The 17,631-nt window shown below is 45.1% G+C and overlaps 1 protein-coding gene across 1 annotated transcript in view; it reads right to left on the bottom strand.

The window, feature by feature from the left end:
* LOC139276603 (KAT8 regulatory NSL complex subunit 1-like) overlaps positions 1-17,631 on the bottom strand; it is a 264,839-nt gene that overhangs the window by 66,295 nt on the left and 180,913 nt on the right. The window contains exon 2 of the mRNA XM_070894639.1: positions 12,869-13,010. Coding sequence (XP_070750740.1) covers positions 12,869-13,010 — 142 coding nt within the window. The remainder of the gene's footprint in view (positions 1-12,868; positions 13,011-17,631) is intronic.

Here is a 17,631-nt window from a genome sequence, read left to right as displayed (position 1 = left end):
GGAACAGCGCCAGCCCTTATACATGGCTTTCTTTGACCGAACAAAGGCCTTTGACACTGTCAACCGCGAGGGTCTGTGGAGCGTCCTCCTCCTTTTCGGATGCCCCCAAAATTTCGTCAACATCCTCTGTCTGCCCCACGACGACATGCAGACCGTGATCCTTACCAATGGATCCATCACAGACCCAATCCACGTGCGGACCGGGGTCATACAGGGCTGCGTCATCGCCCCAACCCTCTTCTCAATCTATCTCGCCACCATGCTCCACCTCACAGTCAACAAGCTCCCCGCTGGAGTGGTACTAAACTACAGAACCAGTGGGAACCTGTTCAACCTGCGCCGTCTCCAGGCTACATCCAAGACCACCCCAACCTTTGTCGTCGAGCTACAGTACGCGGACGACGCCTGTGTCTGCGCACATAGAGGCTGCACTCCAGGACATAGTCGACGCATTTACTGAGGTGTACGAAAGCATGGGCCTCACACTAAACATCCGTAAGACAAAGGTCCTCCACCAGCCTGTCTTCACTGTAGAGCACTGTCCCCCCAAGATCTACGGTGCGGCCCTGGACACCGTGGACCACTTCCCGTATCTCGGGAGCCTCCTATCAATAAGAGCAGGCATTGACGACGAGATCCAACACCGCCTCCAGTGCGCCAGTGCAGCCTTCAGCTGCCTGAGGATTTGTGTGTTTGAAGGCCAGGCCCTCTAAACTGCCACCAAGCTCATGGTCTACAGGGCTGAAGTAATCCTGCCCTCCTGTACGGCTCAGAGACATGGACCACGTACAGTCGACACCTCAAGTTGCTGGAGAAATATCACCAACGATGTCTCCGCAAGATCCTACAAATCCCCTGGGAGGACAGGCGCACCAACATCAGCGTCCTCATTCAGGCTAACATCCCCAGCATTGAAGCACTGACCACACTCGATCAGCTCCGCTGGGCAGGTCACATAGTCCGCATGCCAGACACAAGACTCCGAAAGCAAGTGCTCTACTTGGAGCTCCTTCATGGCAAATGAGCCAAAGGTGGGCAGCGGAAACGCTACAAAGACACCCTCAGAGCCTCCCTGATAAAGTGCGACATCCCCACTGACACCTGGGAGTCCCTGGCCCAAGACCACCCTAAGTGGAGGAAGTGCATCCGAGAGGGCACTGAGCATCTCGAGTCTCAACGCCGAGAGCATGCAGAAATCAAGCGCAGACAATGGAAAGAGCGTGCGGCAAACCAGTCCAACCCACCCCTTCCCTCAACGACTATTTGTCCTACCTGTGACAGAGTCTGTGGCTCTCGTATTGGATTGTTCAGCCACCAAAGAACTCACTTCAGGAGTGGAAGCAAGTCTTCCTCGATTCTGAGGGACTGCCTATGCTGATGATAAATATTTAGAAACCAGAGGATTGGGACATTTTTAGAAACAAGCAAAGAACGACCAAAAAAAAATGACAAAGATAGGTTATGAAAGTAAACTAGTAAGAAATAAGAGTAAGAGTTCTACAGGTATATAAAAAGGAAGGGAATAGCTAAGTAAATATTGGTCCCTTAGAGGATGAAACTGGGGACTTAATAATGGGAAACAGGGAAATGGCGGAGACTTTGAAGAAATATTTTGTATCGGACTTCAGGGTAGAAGATGCTAAAAGCATCCCAATAATTGATAATCAAGGGGCGATTGGCTGCGGGGGGGGGGGACGGAACTTAAAACAATTATCACGAGAGAAAAAGTACAAGGCAAACTAATAGGACTAAAGATGGTCAAGTCCTCTGGACCTGATGGCTTGCATTCTGGGGTCTTGAAAGAGGTGGCTGCAGAGATAGTGGGTCTGTTGGTTGTAATCTACCAAAATTCCCTGGATTCTGGCGAGGTCCCAGCGGACCGGGAAAGCGCAAACCCCTATTTAAGAAAGGAGGAAAACAGAAAGTAGGAAAGTATAGAGCAGTTAGCCTAACATCTGTCATTGGGAAAATACTGGAGCCCATCAATAAGGAAGTAGTAACAGGACATGTAGAAAATCATAATGCAGTCAAGCAGAGTCAGCATGGTTTTCTGAAAGGGAAATCATGTATGACAAATTTTCTAGAATTCTTTGAGGATGTAACAGGGTGCATAAAAGGGAACCAGTAGATGTCGTGTATTTGGATTTCCAGAAAGCATTTGATAAGGTGTCACATAAAAGGTGACTGCATAAGATAAGAGCTCACGATTTGGGGTAATATATTAGCATGGATAGAGGATTGGCTAACGAATAGAAAGCAGAGTCGGGATAAATGGGTCATTTTCCAGTTGGCAAACAGTAACTAGTGGGGTGCCACAGGGATCAGTGCTGGGGCTTCAACTATTTTCAATTTATATTAATGACTTGGATGATGGGACCGAGAGTCAGCAAAGGGATATAGATAGGCTAAGTGAGTAGGCAAACATATGGCAGCTGAAGTATAATGTGGGAAAATGTGAGGTTATTTACTTTGGTAGGAAAAATAAAAAAGCTAATTATTATTTAAATGGGGAGAGATTACAAAATGCTGTGGTACAGAGGAATCTGGGGATCCTTTTACATGAAACACAAAAAGTTAGCATGTAGGTACAGCAAGTAATTAGGAAGGCAAATTAAATGTTGGCCTTTATTGCAAAGGGGATGGAGTATAAAAGTAGGGAAGTCTTGCTACAACTATACAGGGCGTTAGTAAGGCCACACCTGGAGTACTGCAAACAGTTTTGGTCTCATTTAAGGAACAATATACTTGCATTGGAGGCAGTTCAGAGAAGGTTCACTCGGTTGATTCCTGAGATGAAGGGGTTGTCATATGAAGGAAGGTTGAGCCTATATTCATTGAAGTTTAGAAGACAGAGGTGATCTTATTGAAACATATAAGATTCTGAGGGGGCTTGACCGGCTAGATGCAGAAAGGATGTTTCCCCTAGTAGGGGAATCTGGAACTAAGGGGACATAGTTTCAGAATAAGAGGTCACCAACTTAAAATGGAAATAAGGAATTTCTTCTTTCAGAGGGTCGTGAATCTTTGTAATTCTCTACCTCAGAGAGCTGTGGAGGCTGGGTCATTGAATATATTTAAGGTGGAGATACAGATTTTTGAACGATAAGGGGGTCAAGGGTTATGGGGAGTGAGCGGGGAAGTGGAGTTGAGGCCAGGATCAGATCAGCTATGATCTTATTGAATGGCGGAGCAGGCTCGAAGGGCCAAATGGTCTACCCCTCCTCCTATTTCTTCGGTTCTTATATAGGCCACAGCTAGAGTACTGCATGCAGTTCTGGTCACCACATTACAGGAAAGATGTGATTGCACTCGAGAGAGTACAGAGCAGATTTAAAAGGATGTTGCCTGGACTGGAGAATTTTAGCTATGAGGAAAGACTGGACGGGCTGGGTTTGTTTCCTTTGGAATGGAGGAGGCGGAGGGGAGATCTTATTGAGATGTATAAAATTATGCGGTGCCGAGATAGAGTGGATATTTCCCTTAGCAGAGTGATCAACAACCAAGGGACATAGATTTAAAGTAACTGGTAGGAGGTTTAGAGGGGATTTAAGGGGAATTTTTTTCACCCAGAGGGTGGTGGGGGTCTGGAACGCACTGCCTGAAAGGGTGGTAGAGGCAGAAACTCTCACGACATTTAAAAAGTACTTGGATGTGCACTTTTTGGATGTAACCAACAAGGCTACGGACCAAGAGCTGGAAAGTGGGATTCGGCTGGATAACACTTTTGTCAGCCGGCATGGACATGATGGGCCGAAATGGCCGCCTTCTGTACTGTAAATATCTATGATTCTATGTCACTGAGCAGCTGCAGGACATTGAGTGGGTAGGGTGAATAACCAGAGGTTATGGTCCAAATCGGTAGCAACGACATAGGAAGAGGGATGAAGTCCTGCAGACAGAATTTAGGGAGTTAGGAAAAAGATGAGTTCTCAGGGCCCGAAAGGTAGTAATCGCCGAATTACTCCCAGTGGCAAGTGAGAATAGAAATAGGAGGATAAAGCCAATGAATGCATGGCTGGAGAGATGGTGCAGGAGGAAGGGTTTTAGATTCCTGAGGCACTGAGACCAGTTCTTGGGAAGGGGTGACCTGTACAAACTGGACAGGTTGCACCTCAACAGGACCGGGAGCAATATTCTCGTGGGGTGGGGTTTGCTAATGCTGCTGGAGAGGGTCTAAACTAGCTTGGACGGGTGATGGGAATCGGAGTGTACATTAATTGGGACAGAGCAAAGTTGGAAATGGAAGGCAATAAATTAGTAAATGAGTTTGGAAGGCAGAGGAAGCAAAGGAAAATAGATAACAAAGGAGTTTGGCAGTGCTTAATGGTATATACTTCATGTCAGGAGTCTAATGAACAAGACAGATGAGCTGAAGGCACAAATAGACACGTGGCAGTATGATATTATAGCTATTACTGAACCATGGCTGAAAGAAGGGCAGGAATGGCAGCTCAACATTCTTGGTTACAGGGTTTTCAAATGAGATAGAGGGGGGAATAAAAAGGGATGGGGTGGGTCGCAATATTGGTTGAAAAAACAATTAAAGTTGGGGGGGGGGTGGAGTGCGGAGGGAGGGATGATAAGTTAGAAGAATCATCAAATGAGGCCATATGGGTTGAACTGAAGAACAAAAAAGGGGCAATCACACTGCTGGGTGTGTACTATAGTCCCCCAAACAGTCCAAGGTAGAAGAGCAAATATGTAGGCAAATTTCTGAGAAGTGCAAAAATAACAGGGCAGTAATATTTGGGGATTCCAACTACTCGAATATGAACTGGGATCGAATTAGTGTGAAAGGTATAGAGGACGCAGAAGAACCTTTTAGTTAGTACATAACAAACCCAAGAGAGGGAGCAGTTCTGGACTTAGTTTTAGGGAATGAAGCTGGGCAGGTGGAAGGGGTATCAGTGAGAGAGCATTTTGGTGGTAGTGATCATAATTCAGTTAGATTTGGCATAGTTATGGAAAAGGACAAAGATAGACTAAGTGTAAACATTCTTGATTGGGGAAAGGCCAATGAGATGCTGAAATGTGATTTAGCACAAGTGGACTGGAAGATAAATCAGTGTTAGAGCAGTGGGAGATATTTAAGGAGGAGAGAGTGAGGGTCCAGCGCAAATACGTTCCCACAAAGAAAAAGTGTGGGACTCCCAAATCTAAAGCCCCATGGATGTCAAGGAGCATACAAGGTAGGATAAGGAAAAAAAGGGAAGCTTTTGTCAGATACCGAGCACTCATTACTACCGAAAGCCGAGAGCAGTTTGGGCGTGCAGCGGTGAAATTAAAAAGAAAATTAGGAAAACAAAGAGGGCATGGAAAAAAATAAGGAAAGAGTAGGGCCAATTCGAGGCCAGCAACCAGGGGGCACATATTTAAATTAATTGGTCGGAGGTTTAGAGGGGATTTGAGGGGAATTCTTTTCACCTGGAGGGTGGTGGGGAAATCCCCTACTTTTATTGCCCTTTCGTTTTTGCACTTCTCAGAAATTTGCCTACATATTTGCTCTTCTATCTCTCTGACTGTTTGGGGGACTATAGTACACTACCAGCAGTGTGAGTGCCCCTTTTTTGTTCTTCAATTCAACCTATATGGCCTCATTTGATGATCCTTTTGACATATCATCCCTCCTCACAGCTGTAATTGTTTCTTTAATCAATACTGCGACCCCCCCCAGCTTTTTTATCCCCCTCTCTATCCCATCTGAAAACCCTGTAACCAGGAATGTTGAGCTGCTATACCTGCCCTTCGTTCAGTCAAGTCTCAGTAATATCTAGAATATTATACTCCCAAGTGCCTATATCTGTACCTTCAGCTCATCTGCCTTGTTCACTAGACTCCTTGCATTGAAGTATATACCATTTAGCACTGCCAAATTCCCTTGTCTATTTTCTAGCCGTTGTTTCCTCTGCCTACCAAATTCACTTTCTAATTTTCTGCTTCCCAATTTCAGCTTTGTTTCTCTCCCTTCTGAATCTACTCTCAGGTTCCCATCCCCCTGCCAAACAAGTTTAAACCCTCCCCAATAGCATTAGCAACAGCCCCCCCATCCCCGTCGTGAGGATATTGGTCCCGGCTCTGTTGAGATGCAACCCGTCCTGCTTGTACAGTTCCCACCTCCTCCAGAAACAATCCCAATGCCTCAGAAATCTAAAGCCCTCCCTGCTGCACCATCAACTCCAGCCACGTATTCATCTGCTCTATCCTCCTACATCTGTACTCACCTGCACGTGGCACCAGGAGTAATCCGGAGATTGCTACTTTTAAGGTCCTGCTTTTTAATCTCTCTCCTAGCTCCCTAAAATCTGCCTGCAATATCCCATCCCGCTTTCTACCTGTCATTGGTACCGATATGAACCACAACCTCTGATGTTCGCCCTCACCCTCTAATGTGGGAATAAAATTATTAGGGGCCTATATAGAGTGGATAGGAAACACCTATTTCCCTTAGCAGAGGGGTCAATAACCAGGGGGCATAGATTTAAAATAATTGGTAGAAGGATTAGAGCGGAGTTGAGGAGAAATGTTTTCACCCAGAGGGCGGTGGGGCAGAAACCCTTAAAAAGTATTTGGATATGCACCTTAAGTGCCGTAATCGACAAGGCTACGGACCAAGAGTTGGAAAGTGGGGTTAGGGTGAATAGCTCTTTTTCAACCGGCACAAATATGGCCGAATGGCTTCCTTCTGTGCCGTAAATTTCTATGATTCCATATGTCTTTGAAGTATTACTAAAAAAGGAACAACCTTTGTAATCATTTGTAAAAGCAATTATCACCTCAGTTGCAAGTTAACTGCTACTGGTAGGTATGAACCAACTAATTGCTTTACAAGCTATCTTAGAAGCTAAATATTAAAAATGTGCTCCAACTAATATGAGCAACGCCACAGTGCATCAAATAACAGAAAGAAAATGTTTATGTTTAGTGCGTTGTCATATCACAAAGAGCTTCAAGTATAATTTCTTTGAAGTGCAGGAAATGCAATGCAGGCTAAATAACCTGATCCATGGGACAATTTCAAAACTGTAATTTTATCCAAAGGTTCAGATAATGATTTTAAATCCTTGATAAGATTCCAGCTCATAACTCACTCCTAGGCTTCCAATATTCTATATATAAACCTTCTGAACTCCTCGATTAGATTTCAGCCTGTGATTCACTCCTGCATTTCCATTATTCTATAATATAAAAAACACCCAAACCCCTCGATAAGATTACAGTCCGTAACTTACTCCTGGGTAGCTGTTGCATAGAAACATAGAAAATAGGAGCAGTAGTAGGCCATTTGACCCTTCGAGTTTGCACTGCCATTCAATATGATCATGGCTGATCCTCTATCTCAACACCATATTCCCACTTTTTCCCCATACCCCTTGATGCCTTTTGTTTCGAGAAATCTATCTATCTCCTGTAAGGTTCGAAAATCCATGGCCGCATTTTATTGGAACACCCTAAGGACAAGAAAATCAAGATGGGATCGTCCTATACATTTTAAATGAACATTTTTGGCCAAGTAAAATCCTCAGACCAGGCAGGCTGGGAAACGTGTGGGCGGATACAGACAACACCCTAAGGACAAGAAAATCAAGATGGGATCGTCCTATACATTTTAAATGAACATTTTTGGCCAAGTAAAATCCTCAGACCAGGCAGGCTGGGAAACGTGTGGGCGGATACAGACACTGCGGAGTCTGGCTCACAAGCGAGACAGAGGCACTGGCCAATGAGGGAAAAGTGCATTCCGGCAGGCCAATCATGGGTCGAGTCGGGCCTGAAGCGGGGAAATCCTCAACCAATGGGGACTACCCAGCCTAGTTCAAAAATATGACTCAGCCCTAATCAAATTATGAATGTGGACCATCATTTACCTAATTAATATGGACAGTGGACAATAGTCCCGAGATCACTGCGGTGATGGCCCATCAAAGGGGAGGCCCAAACCGATTGACTCCCAGGACTGTTACAATGGACCAGCAGACTTTGAGGCACCAATGTGCACTGAAACAATACCCCTGTCCTCACACCTACCTGTACTTGTGACATCTTCTGATTAAATATTCAAAGCTATCTCCCCGCCCAAACTTACACAATGGACCACCAATTGAGTTTGGGCGCGAAAAGGCCAGAACTAAATTAGGTACAAATATAGGACCTACGGAACCACCGAGAGGAGAAGCAGCTGGAGCTGTAGGAGAAGGAGTCGAGGAGCAGTAGCAGTCACAGACAGACAGAAACCAAGAGAGAACGGAGACGGACTGTTACCGGCTGGGAAACCTACCATCGAGCGGGCCCTGGACTCGACTTGTGTGCAGAATATACAACCCAACTACCGAGAGGCCCAACATCGTCTTAAGAAGCTGAACCACACACTGAACAACGCTCCGAGGCCAACCAGCTGAAGAACCGGAGAGCGAAGTAACTGGGAGAGGCAACATTCACTCCAGCTATCCCGTAAACCAACCACCCGAAGGCTAAAAAAAAACAACGGTCAAAAGGGATCGTAAGTATTATCCTGGGGTTTCTTTTCCCAACTGTCAGCCTAGGTCAATCAGGTAAAAAGGGGTGGTGGGGGTGGCGTTGGAAATGTTTTGTAATGATAAAATTGTGTAAGGTTTTTGTTGTGTCCGTTTCTTCCCATATATTCTCATAGTTTATAAGTGTGTGTCAGATATGTGTTTTGATAAAGTTTGACCTTGTTGTTAACTTACCGTGGTTAATAAATTGGACTTACCCGTTTTTTTCGTTCCAAGGACCACTTGTCTCTGAGTGTTTTGTTTTCCCTTGTGGAAGCTCATAATCCACCAAAATTCTGAGGTTAGAACCAGATAGAGGCGCTAGGGCGCTTCGAAACCGCCAGTTTAGTGGTCAGCGAGCCATAAGCTGCTGGACCGTCCCCTGGAAGGGACAGAGAGGCCCAATACACCAACAGCCACCAAAGACCCCCATAATTGGGCAGAGCAAAAGCCCCCTTCACTCCCTCTTAAATATATTCAGTGACTTGGCCTCCACAGCCTTTTGTGGTAGAGAATTCTACAGATTCACCACCCACAGTGAAAAAATTTCTCCTCACCTCGGTCTTAAATTTCCTACCCCATATCCTGAGACTGTGACCCCTTTTTCTAGACTTCCCAGCCATGGTAAACATCCTCCCCGCATCCAGTCTATCCAACCCAGTCAGAATTTTATGTTTCAATAAGATCCCCTCTCATTCTTCTAAACACTAGTGTATACAGGCCGAGTCGACCCAATCTCTCCTTATACGACAGTCCTGCCATCCCAGGAATCAGTCTGGTGAACCTTCGCTGCACTCCCTCTGTGGCAAGTATATCCTTTCTTAGGTAAGGAGACCAAAACTGTACACAATACTCCAGGTGCGGTCTCACCAAGGCCCTGTACAACTGTAGCAAGACATCCTTGCTCCTGTACTCAAATCCTCTTGCAATGAAGGCCAACATACCATTTGCCTTCCTAACTGCTTGCTGCAACTACATGTTATTCTATATATAAATCTTCTGAACCCCTCAATAAAATTAGTCTGTAACTCATTCCCAATATCTACAATTCTATAAAAGTCACCTGAACCTCTATCCCATAATCTGTTCTCATGTACTCATTATTCCATATGGAACCCTTTTGAATGAGTTAGGTTTCAACCTGAATGAGAAGAGAGTACACAATTTGATCTAAGTGATTTCGAAACAGTTTGCAGTAATAAAGCATTTATTACAAAGTATTTCAAAGCCAAAGAATTACTTTGAAGTGTAGTCATTTATTGTTTTGTGTGCAAACACAATAAATGACCAGTTAATCTGTTTTAGTGGCGCAGATTAAATGATGAATGTTGGTCAAGCAATGAGGAGACTCCCCAGCTCCTGATTAAAGAGTAGTGGCATCTTGTATCCTGTCTTTTGGGTGATATGTTAAACCGCCGGCCCATCTGCCCTCTCAGGTGCATGCAAAAGATCCCATGGCAGTATTTGAAGAGCAGCAGGGGAGTTCGCCAGTGTCCTGGCCAATATTTATCCCTCAACCAACATCACAAACAGTTAATATGGTCATTATCTCATTGTTGTTTGTGGGACCTTGCTATGCATAATGAGAAATTAGAAAAAAAATGATTGATAAAGATTCACACATCAAGTAGGCTGAAATCTTGCACACCTGAGACAAAACTTTATTCTTCCACTTGTGACCCTGCTGCTGCATCCACTTTCCCTTGACACTCTCTTTTCCTGAACTGCCTGGTTAAAGTTCCAGGTGAGGTATTACTGCCCACACTTGGCTGCGAAATAAAAGCTGAGGGAACAGAAACAAGTTTTCTGTGAACCTTAGTTTGCTGAGGCTAGATCAATTGAGATGATAGATTTTTGTTAGGAAAGGGATTCCATATTAAGGGATATCGAACCAAGGTGTGTAAATTGGGTGTGATACAGATCAGCCATGATCAAATTGAATTGTGGGCAGACTCGGGAAGGGGGGTCTGAATGGCCGACTACTGTTCCCATGCCGGTTCCTACGAACCAGAATCTTAAGTCAACCTCCCCCTTTTTATTGGTACACATTCGATGAAGGTACTTCTGCAACATTAAATGTCAATTAGAGAAAACGGTAAATTAGAGGAAGCACCAACTTTTCTTTTATTTGTTCCTGGGATGTGAGCATCGCTGGCAAAACACCATTTATTTGCCATCTCTAATTGCCCTTGAGAAGGTAGTGGGGAGCTGCCTACTTGATTTATGTGGCAGGTCCAGTTAAGTTTCTGGTCAATGATGACCCCCAGGATGTTGATGGTGGGGGATTTGGCAATGGTAATGCCATTGAATGTTATGGGGTGGTGGTTAGACTCTTGCTTGTTGGAGATAGTCACTGCCTGGCACTTTTATGGCACGAATGTCACTTGCCACTTATAAGCTCAAGCATGAATGTCATCCAGGTCTAGTTGCATTCGGGCATGGACTACTTCATTATCTGAGGAGTTGCAAATGGAACTGAACACTGTGCAATCATCAGCGAACATCTCCACTTCTGAACTTATGATGATGGGTCATTGATGAAGCAGCTGAAGATGGTTGGACCTAGGACACTGCCCTGGGGCGGAGATGATTGACCTCCAACAACTATAACCATCTTACTTGATGCTCGGTATGACTCTAGCAAATGGAGAGTTTTCCCCCCTGAATCACATTGACCAGTTTTACTATGGCTCCTTGATGCCACACTCAGTCAAATGCAGCCTTGATGTCAAGGGCAGTCACTCTCACCTCTGGAATTCAGCTCTTTTGTCCATGTTTGGACCAGGGCTGTAATGAGTCTGGAGGCAAGTGGCCCTGGCGGAACCCAAAGTGGACATCGGTGAGCAGGTTATTGGTGAGTAAGTGCCGTTTGATAGCACTGTCGACGACACCTTCCATCATTTTGCTGATGACTGAGAGTAGACTGGTGGGGTGGTAACTGGCCGGATTGGATGTGTCATTTTTTTGTGGACAGGACATACCTGGACAATTTTCCACATTGTCAGGTAGATGCCAATGTGGTAGCTGTAATGGAACAGCTTGACTAGTTCAGGGGCACGTCTTCAGCACGACATCGGAATGTTGTCGGGGCCCATTGCCTTTGCTGTATCCAGAGCACACAACTGCTTCTTGATAACACATGAAGTGAATCGAATTGGCTGAAGACTGGCTTCTGTGATGCTGGGGACCTCAGGAGGCCAAAATGGATCATCCATTTGGCACTTATGGCTGAAGATGGTTGCAAACGCTTCAGCCTCGACTCTTGCACTCGCCTGCTTGGCTCTGTTATCATTGAGGATGGGAATATCCATGGAGCCTCCTCCTTCAGTTAGTTGATTAATTGTCCACCACCATTCACGACTGGATGTGGCAAAATTGGCACCAAGACAAAGTGAACAGACGGATGCAAACCTACCAGACGGAAATTAAAAATCATAGTAGAAATCTAGCTTGTGTTTGCAGTTGATGAAAGTAGTGTCATCAGTATGGTGACTTCTTATTACCATATCAACATGGTCTTGGCCATGTTGTCTGTGCTGGCTCTTCGCTCGAGTAATTGGAAACACATCACACTGCATTGTTCTCTCTCCATAGTCCTGAACAAAGAAACATAGAAAATAGGTGCAGGAGTAGGCCATTCAGCCCTTCGAGCCTGCACTACCATTCAATAAGATCATGGTTGATCATTCCCTCAGTACCCCTTTCCTGCTTTCTCTCCATGCCTCTTGATCCTCCTAGCCGTAAGGGCCATATCTAACTCCCTCTTGAATATATCCAATGAACTGGCATCAACAACTCTCTGCGGCAGGGAATTCTACAGGTTAACAACTCTCTGAGTGAAGAAGTTTCTCCTCATCTCGGTCCTAAATGGCCTACCCCTTATCCTAATACTGTGTCCCCTGGTTCTGGACTTCCCCAACAACGGGAACATTCTTCCCGCATCTAACTTGTCCAGTCCCATCAGAATTTTATATGTTTCTATGAGATCCCCTCTCATCCTTCTCAACTCCAGTGTATAAAGGCCCAGTTGAACCTTACTCTACTTCAGAATGTAACTTCTCTTTTGTAAAAGACACAACCATCTCTCAGTTGAATGAAAGTTAATGACCCCCAACAGTTAAAGTCATTTATAAGAACATTTCCATCTCCCTCCTGCAGACATGAGATTAGAGTGGTGCCTAAAAACAGTGAATGTCATGCCCGGAACATACTGGGTAAAGGAGAACAGCATACCCATGCCACAACATATATTTAAGTTTCTGAACAATTCCTGACATGTACAACCATTAAAAGAGTTGGAGTTCTCCTGTAATGGGGAAAAATAAAACTTTTGCTCCAGTGTCAACCTCTGCACCTACCTTGTTAGCACGGATCTGTCTGTATATGTCTGTCTGCTGCCTTATTCGGTATTCCAGGTCGGAGACCTGAGCTTGCAACCACGTCCAACGGTTGACAATCGCTGCCCTTTCTGCGGCCCATCTCCATTCTGATTGGCGGTGTCTGTGTGAACAAATGTCAACGTCAGGACTTTTGCAGGAATAAATGCATGACATATCTTGAATCTTAGTTTCAAGTAGATTAGCATAAATGTCAAAAAACATCACAGTTGTTATAACAGAGTCCAAAAAAAGTACAATACAACACAGGGTTCAATCATGGCAAGATACAAAATAAGCAGGGGGGGTGGGGGGGGGCGCAGGTTGGAAGATTCATTCATGTACTCTTACTATGGAATCGCCCCGCGCCTCGATTGGAATATGTATGTTCTAGAAGAGTCAATATTCTTTGATGTGGGAAATGGAGTGAGGAAGGAACAGCAAAGGAATTGTAGATAGCTTTTAGGATATATATGAGGAGCTTGCCTGTTTTTTTTTAATGTGAGGTAGATATCCAAGCATACATCATGTCCCACATGACAAGACAACAAATTTTGAAGCTACTTAAAAAAATTATTTATTCTCAGCTTGTGAGTGTCACTGGCAAAGCTTGCATTTATTGCCCATACCTAGATGCACTGATCTGATCCACTGACTGGCTTGTTAGGCCAGGTAAAGTACAATTAAGAGTCAACCACGTTGATTGCCCCGTGCTTGAGCAGCAAAGCCTGGTGTCTCTATGTGTACTTGCATGTGACCGACAAGGAAAGCCTATACTTCAGTGCTTGGTATCTAAAACGTTGGGCATGGAAACACACACGACTAAAAGCTCACATGACAAGGTGACACTAGCCTTCAGCAGTTGCACAACTTTTCATCAGTACAATCTGACCGTCACCATCTTCTCCACGAACGGATACTGGAGTGTGCCATTAACCTGCCAATTCAGAACAGGGTGGAAAGCTGAAGGACAAGTTGGAAGATCAGCTGCATCAACCTATCAGTCATCCCTCGCCCCGCCGTCACACCCCCACCGATTCAAGAGCACACTGAACTCATTATAGTTAACACAAAGGCCAACTTACAAGTTGTCCCCCCCTCTGTTGTTAGCTTCTGGTGCTTGAGGCCACAGTGCCCCACAGTAACAGCACAGCAAGATCGTATAACAAATTTGTACTGTTCAGTCAATGGGATGTTAATATCCACAGAACGAAATTCAACCTTTCTTTATATACACATCAGACTGAGCTTCATTTAACTGTGAACTCTATTTTGCCAGCACACCACAGAAAAGTTTGCAGCAAACAAATGTTTTCCTTTCAACCAGGCTGCCACCAAATGGTCCCTGCATTCAAAGCCACGGCAAGAACAGATCTTCATTTTTTGGTGGTTGTAAAGAGCTACAATTTCTGTGATGCCACCACATTCTTAATCTGTGGTACTTTGCTCTCATCTTTACTATTTATTGATTTACTTTAAGCTCGAAAATGTACTTATTTATGCTTCTAGGCCATGAACAAAAAGTACATAAATGTGTATTTATTTTTCTGGTTAAGTGAGAGTTCCCAGCATGCATAATACAGAATTGACATTTTCTGAGTTGAGTAACTCAGGAGAAAGCCCAATAGCTAAGTAAATAAAGTCACCGAGAACAGAATGTTCCGGGTTTCAAACCCGATCTGTGCCGAGTTCGTTGATCTTAGTTGGGGTCCAGCTCCAGGGAAGTTGGCTGACCTCCTTCAATTTCCCCTTGTGGCCAATTCTTTTTTGTAGGTGTCAGCAGGTAATTCGATTGCAGGTTTGGGGGGGGGGGGGATCACCCCTAAACACAATCCCGCTCTCACCTGTTTCCATAGGGCACAGATTTAAGTTGATTGGGGCAAAATAATGAGGTGACATTTTTTTTTACAGAGTTGTGATCTGGAATGCACTACCTGAAAGAATGGTGAAAGCAAATTCAATAGGAACATTCAAAAGTGAATTAGATAAATACTTCAAGGGAAAATTACAGGGCTATTGGGAAAGAACAGGGGACTGGGATTAATTGGATAGCTCTACCTAAGAGCTGGCACAGGCATGATGGGCCGAATGACCTCCTTCTGTGCAGTATCATTCGATGATACTATGACATGCACCTATATGCCCTTTCCAGTAGGAGACAATGGACAATGGTCTGGAAACATGTCAGAGATCAGATAAATTGGCACAGATTGTGGCCTCGTGATCTGTACAGCATGGTGTTACACTGGATGGCATATTCACCCACTTGGCTGTTGAGGGAGCTACCTGCCTGACTTTTGAAATTGAAGATTTTTGGTGCTAGTTTCAATTAAGCACCCCTCTTGAAAGTTACATATGATCATTCAAGGCGCACGACTTCTAGTCTCCAGGATCCGAACTGCACAGTGGCTGATAAAATCAGACTGACATGTGAAGTATTAAATCAAAGCTATGATACACAGCCTATAGGCATCTGCAGAAGGCAGTGAGCTGAAAATGAGGCATTTTTCCACGAGGGATATGGAAAAACTGCACGGCAAGTCTCACACAGCTAACTGAAAACAGCAACATAAAAATCTTCTGAACAGGTCATCCAGCCTGTGAATGGCACAGTGTAGAGGGAAGGGAAAACCCAAAGAAAACCCTCTGTGGCTAAGTGCAACCCTCCCCACAATAAACACGTGACTGAAGCACACGTGGGACATATCAGAAAGAGTAGTGTTCAGTCTCTGCCAAGAAATACCTTTTTACCTTTTTGGAGGCTCACTCAGCACAAACCGCTCCCTCACACGGCACAGTAACCCATACACTGAGCATGAATGCCAAATTTCATTGTATTCATCCTGAAAGCACCATGCAACTAAAATGTAAAATGCCTGTATATGTGAATTCACATTTTTGAGAGAATTCAATGACAAAAGACCGACTACAACCTGGAGGGAAATACAACTGCATCTGCTCTGTCTTTACACATCCACATCACCCCCAGGAGCTGGGCTTGAATCGAGCAAAGACTGATGGAATGAAAACCTCTTCCCCTTTGCTGGTTGCAAGTGTGAAATAAGTTTGAACAGTTTCATGCCTGATACCAGGCGGCACGGGGTAACAACGAAGTTCACTGTAGTATAATTACATGAGCTTCTGACCTCCATTGGTTCAAAGGCAATGTTAAGTTATTTGTAAAACAAACACTCGAGGGTAGATTATTCCTCTAATTCATCATCATAGGCAGTCCCTTGACCTGCTGGTAAAAGCAGCAGACATATGTCAGGTGGAATTTGATGCAGGGAAGTGTGAAGTGATGCATAAGGAAGAATGAGGAAAGACAATATAAATTAAAAGGTACAATTTTAGAGGGGTGCAGGAACAGAGAGCCCTGGGGGTTTATGTACGCAAACCTTTGAAGGTGTCAGGACAAGTTGAGAAGGCTGTTAAAAAGATATACGGGATCCAGGGCTTTATAAATAGTGGGGTGGAGCACAAAAGCAAGGAAGTTATATTCAATCTTTATAAAATACTTAGACCTGAACAGGACTATTGTGTCCGTTTCTGGCCTTTTAGGAAGAATGTCAAGGCCTTGGAAAAGGTGCTGGGCGAGATTTACTAGCATAGTACCAGGGATGAGGGACTTCAGTTATGCGGTGAGACTGGAGAAACTGGGGTTGTTCTTCTTCAAGCAGAGAAGATTAAGGGGAGATTTTCTAGGTGTTCAAAGTCATGAAGGGCTTTGACAGTAAATAAGGAGAAACTGCTTCCAATGGCAGAAGGGTTGGTAGCCAGAGGACACAGATTGAAGGTAATTAGAGGGAAGTTGAGGAGATTTATTTTGGACACAAATATTTGTACTAATAAAATGGCCACCATGTCTCTGATTGGCTCTCCATTATCACATGACCTATTGCTGTTTGTTCCCCTTGGAGGATAAGCCACAACCTGAAGTTTCTCTGGAATGTGTAAATGGAACCGCCCAGCCCAAGTTCTGACTAACTTTGCAAATTGTAATTTAATTCATTGACATCTGAAGCCATAGGAGACAGATCTTGAACAACCCAGCAAAAGCTCCCAAGTTCCAGCCGAAGTCCCTTACCCCAGGGCAAGTGCTGCCTCCCCTAGCCAAAGTCCATTATCCCAGCGCCTGCTGCCTCCCCGAGCCGATGTCCCTTACCCACCTCTACCAGAGATGGGATATTGTGTGTGGATTGTTAACATGTTTATTGGGTATGCAGTGAATAGTGAGTGTTGTGACTTCTGGATTTCATTACCTCCAACGATGTCCCTTGTAACACACGCACCGAGCTTTCCGAGAAATCAGGTGTGTGTAAAGGAGGTTGGAAGAACGTGATCCGTCTTCAGAGTTCCCTCGCTCCCCTCTGATCACCCTCACCCGCATCTCTCTCCTCCCCCCCTCACTCCCCCCACAGGCTCTCTCTCTCTCGCCTCACCCCCCGCCCCCCACAGGCTCTCTCTTCTCCCACCCCACCCCGCCTACAGACTCTCTCTCTCTCTCGCCTCCCCCCCAGACACTCTCTCTCCTCCCCCCAACCCCCCACAGACTCTCTCTCTCTCTCTCCTTCCCCCCCCCAACCCCCCACAGACCCTCTCTCTCTCCTCCCCCACAACCCCCCACAGACTCTCTCTCTCTCTCTCTCCTCCCCCCCAAACCCCCAGACTCTCTCTCACTCCTCCCCCCAACCCCCCACAGACTCTCTCTCACTCCTCCCCCCAACCCCCCACAGACTCTCTCT

The sequence above is a fragment of the Pristiophorus japonicus genome, chromosome 1, assembly GCF_044704955.1.
Source record: "Pristiophorus japonicus isolate sPriJap1 chromosome 1, sPriJap1.hap1, whole genome shotgun sequence".
NCBI classification, from domain to species: domain Eukaryota; kingdom Metazoa; phylum Chordata; class Chondrichthyes; family Pristiophoridae; genus Pristiophorus; species Pristiophorus japonicus.
This window is presented reverse-complemented; position numbering and strand designations above follow the sequence as displayed.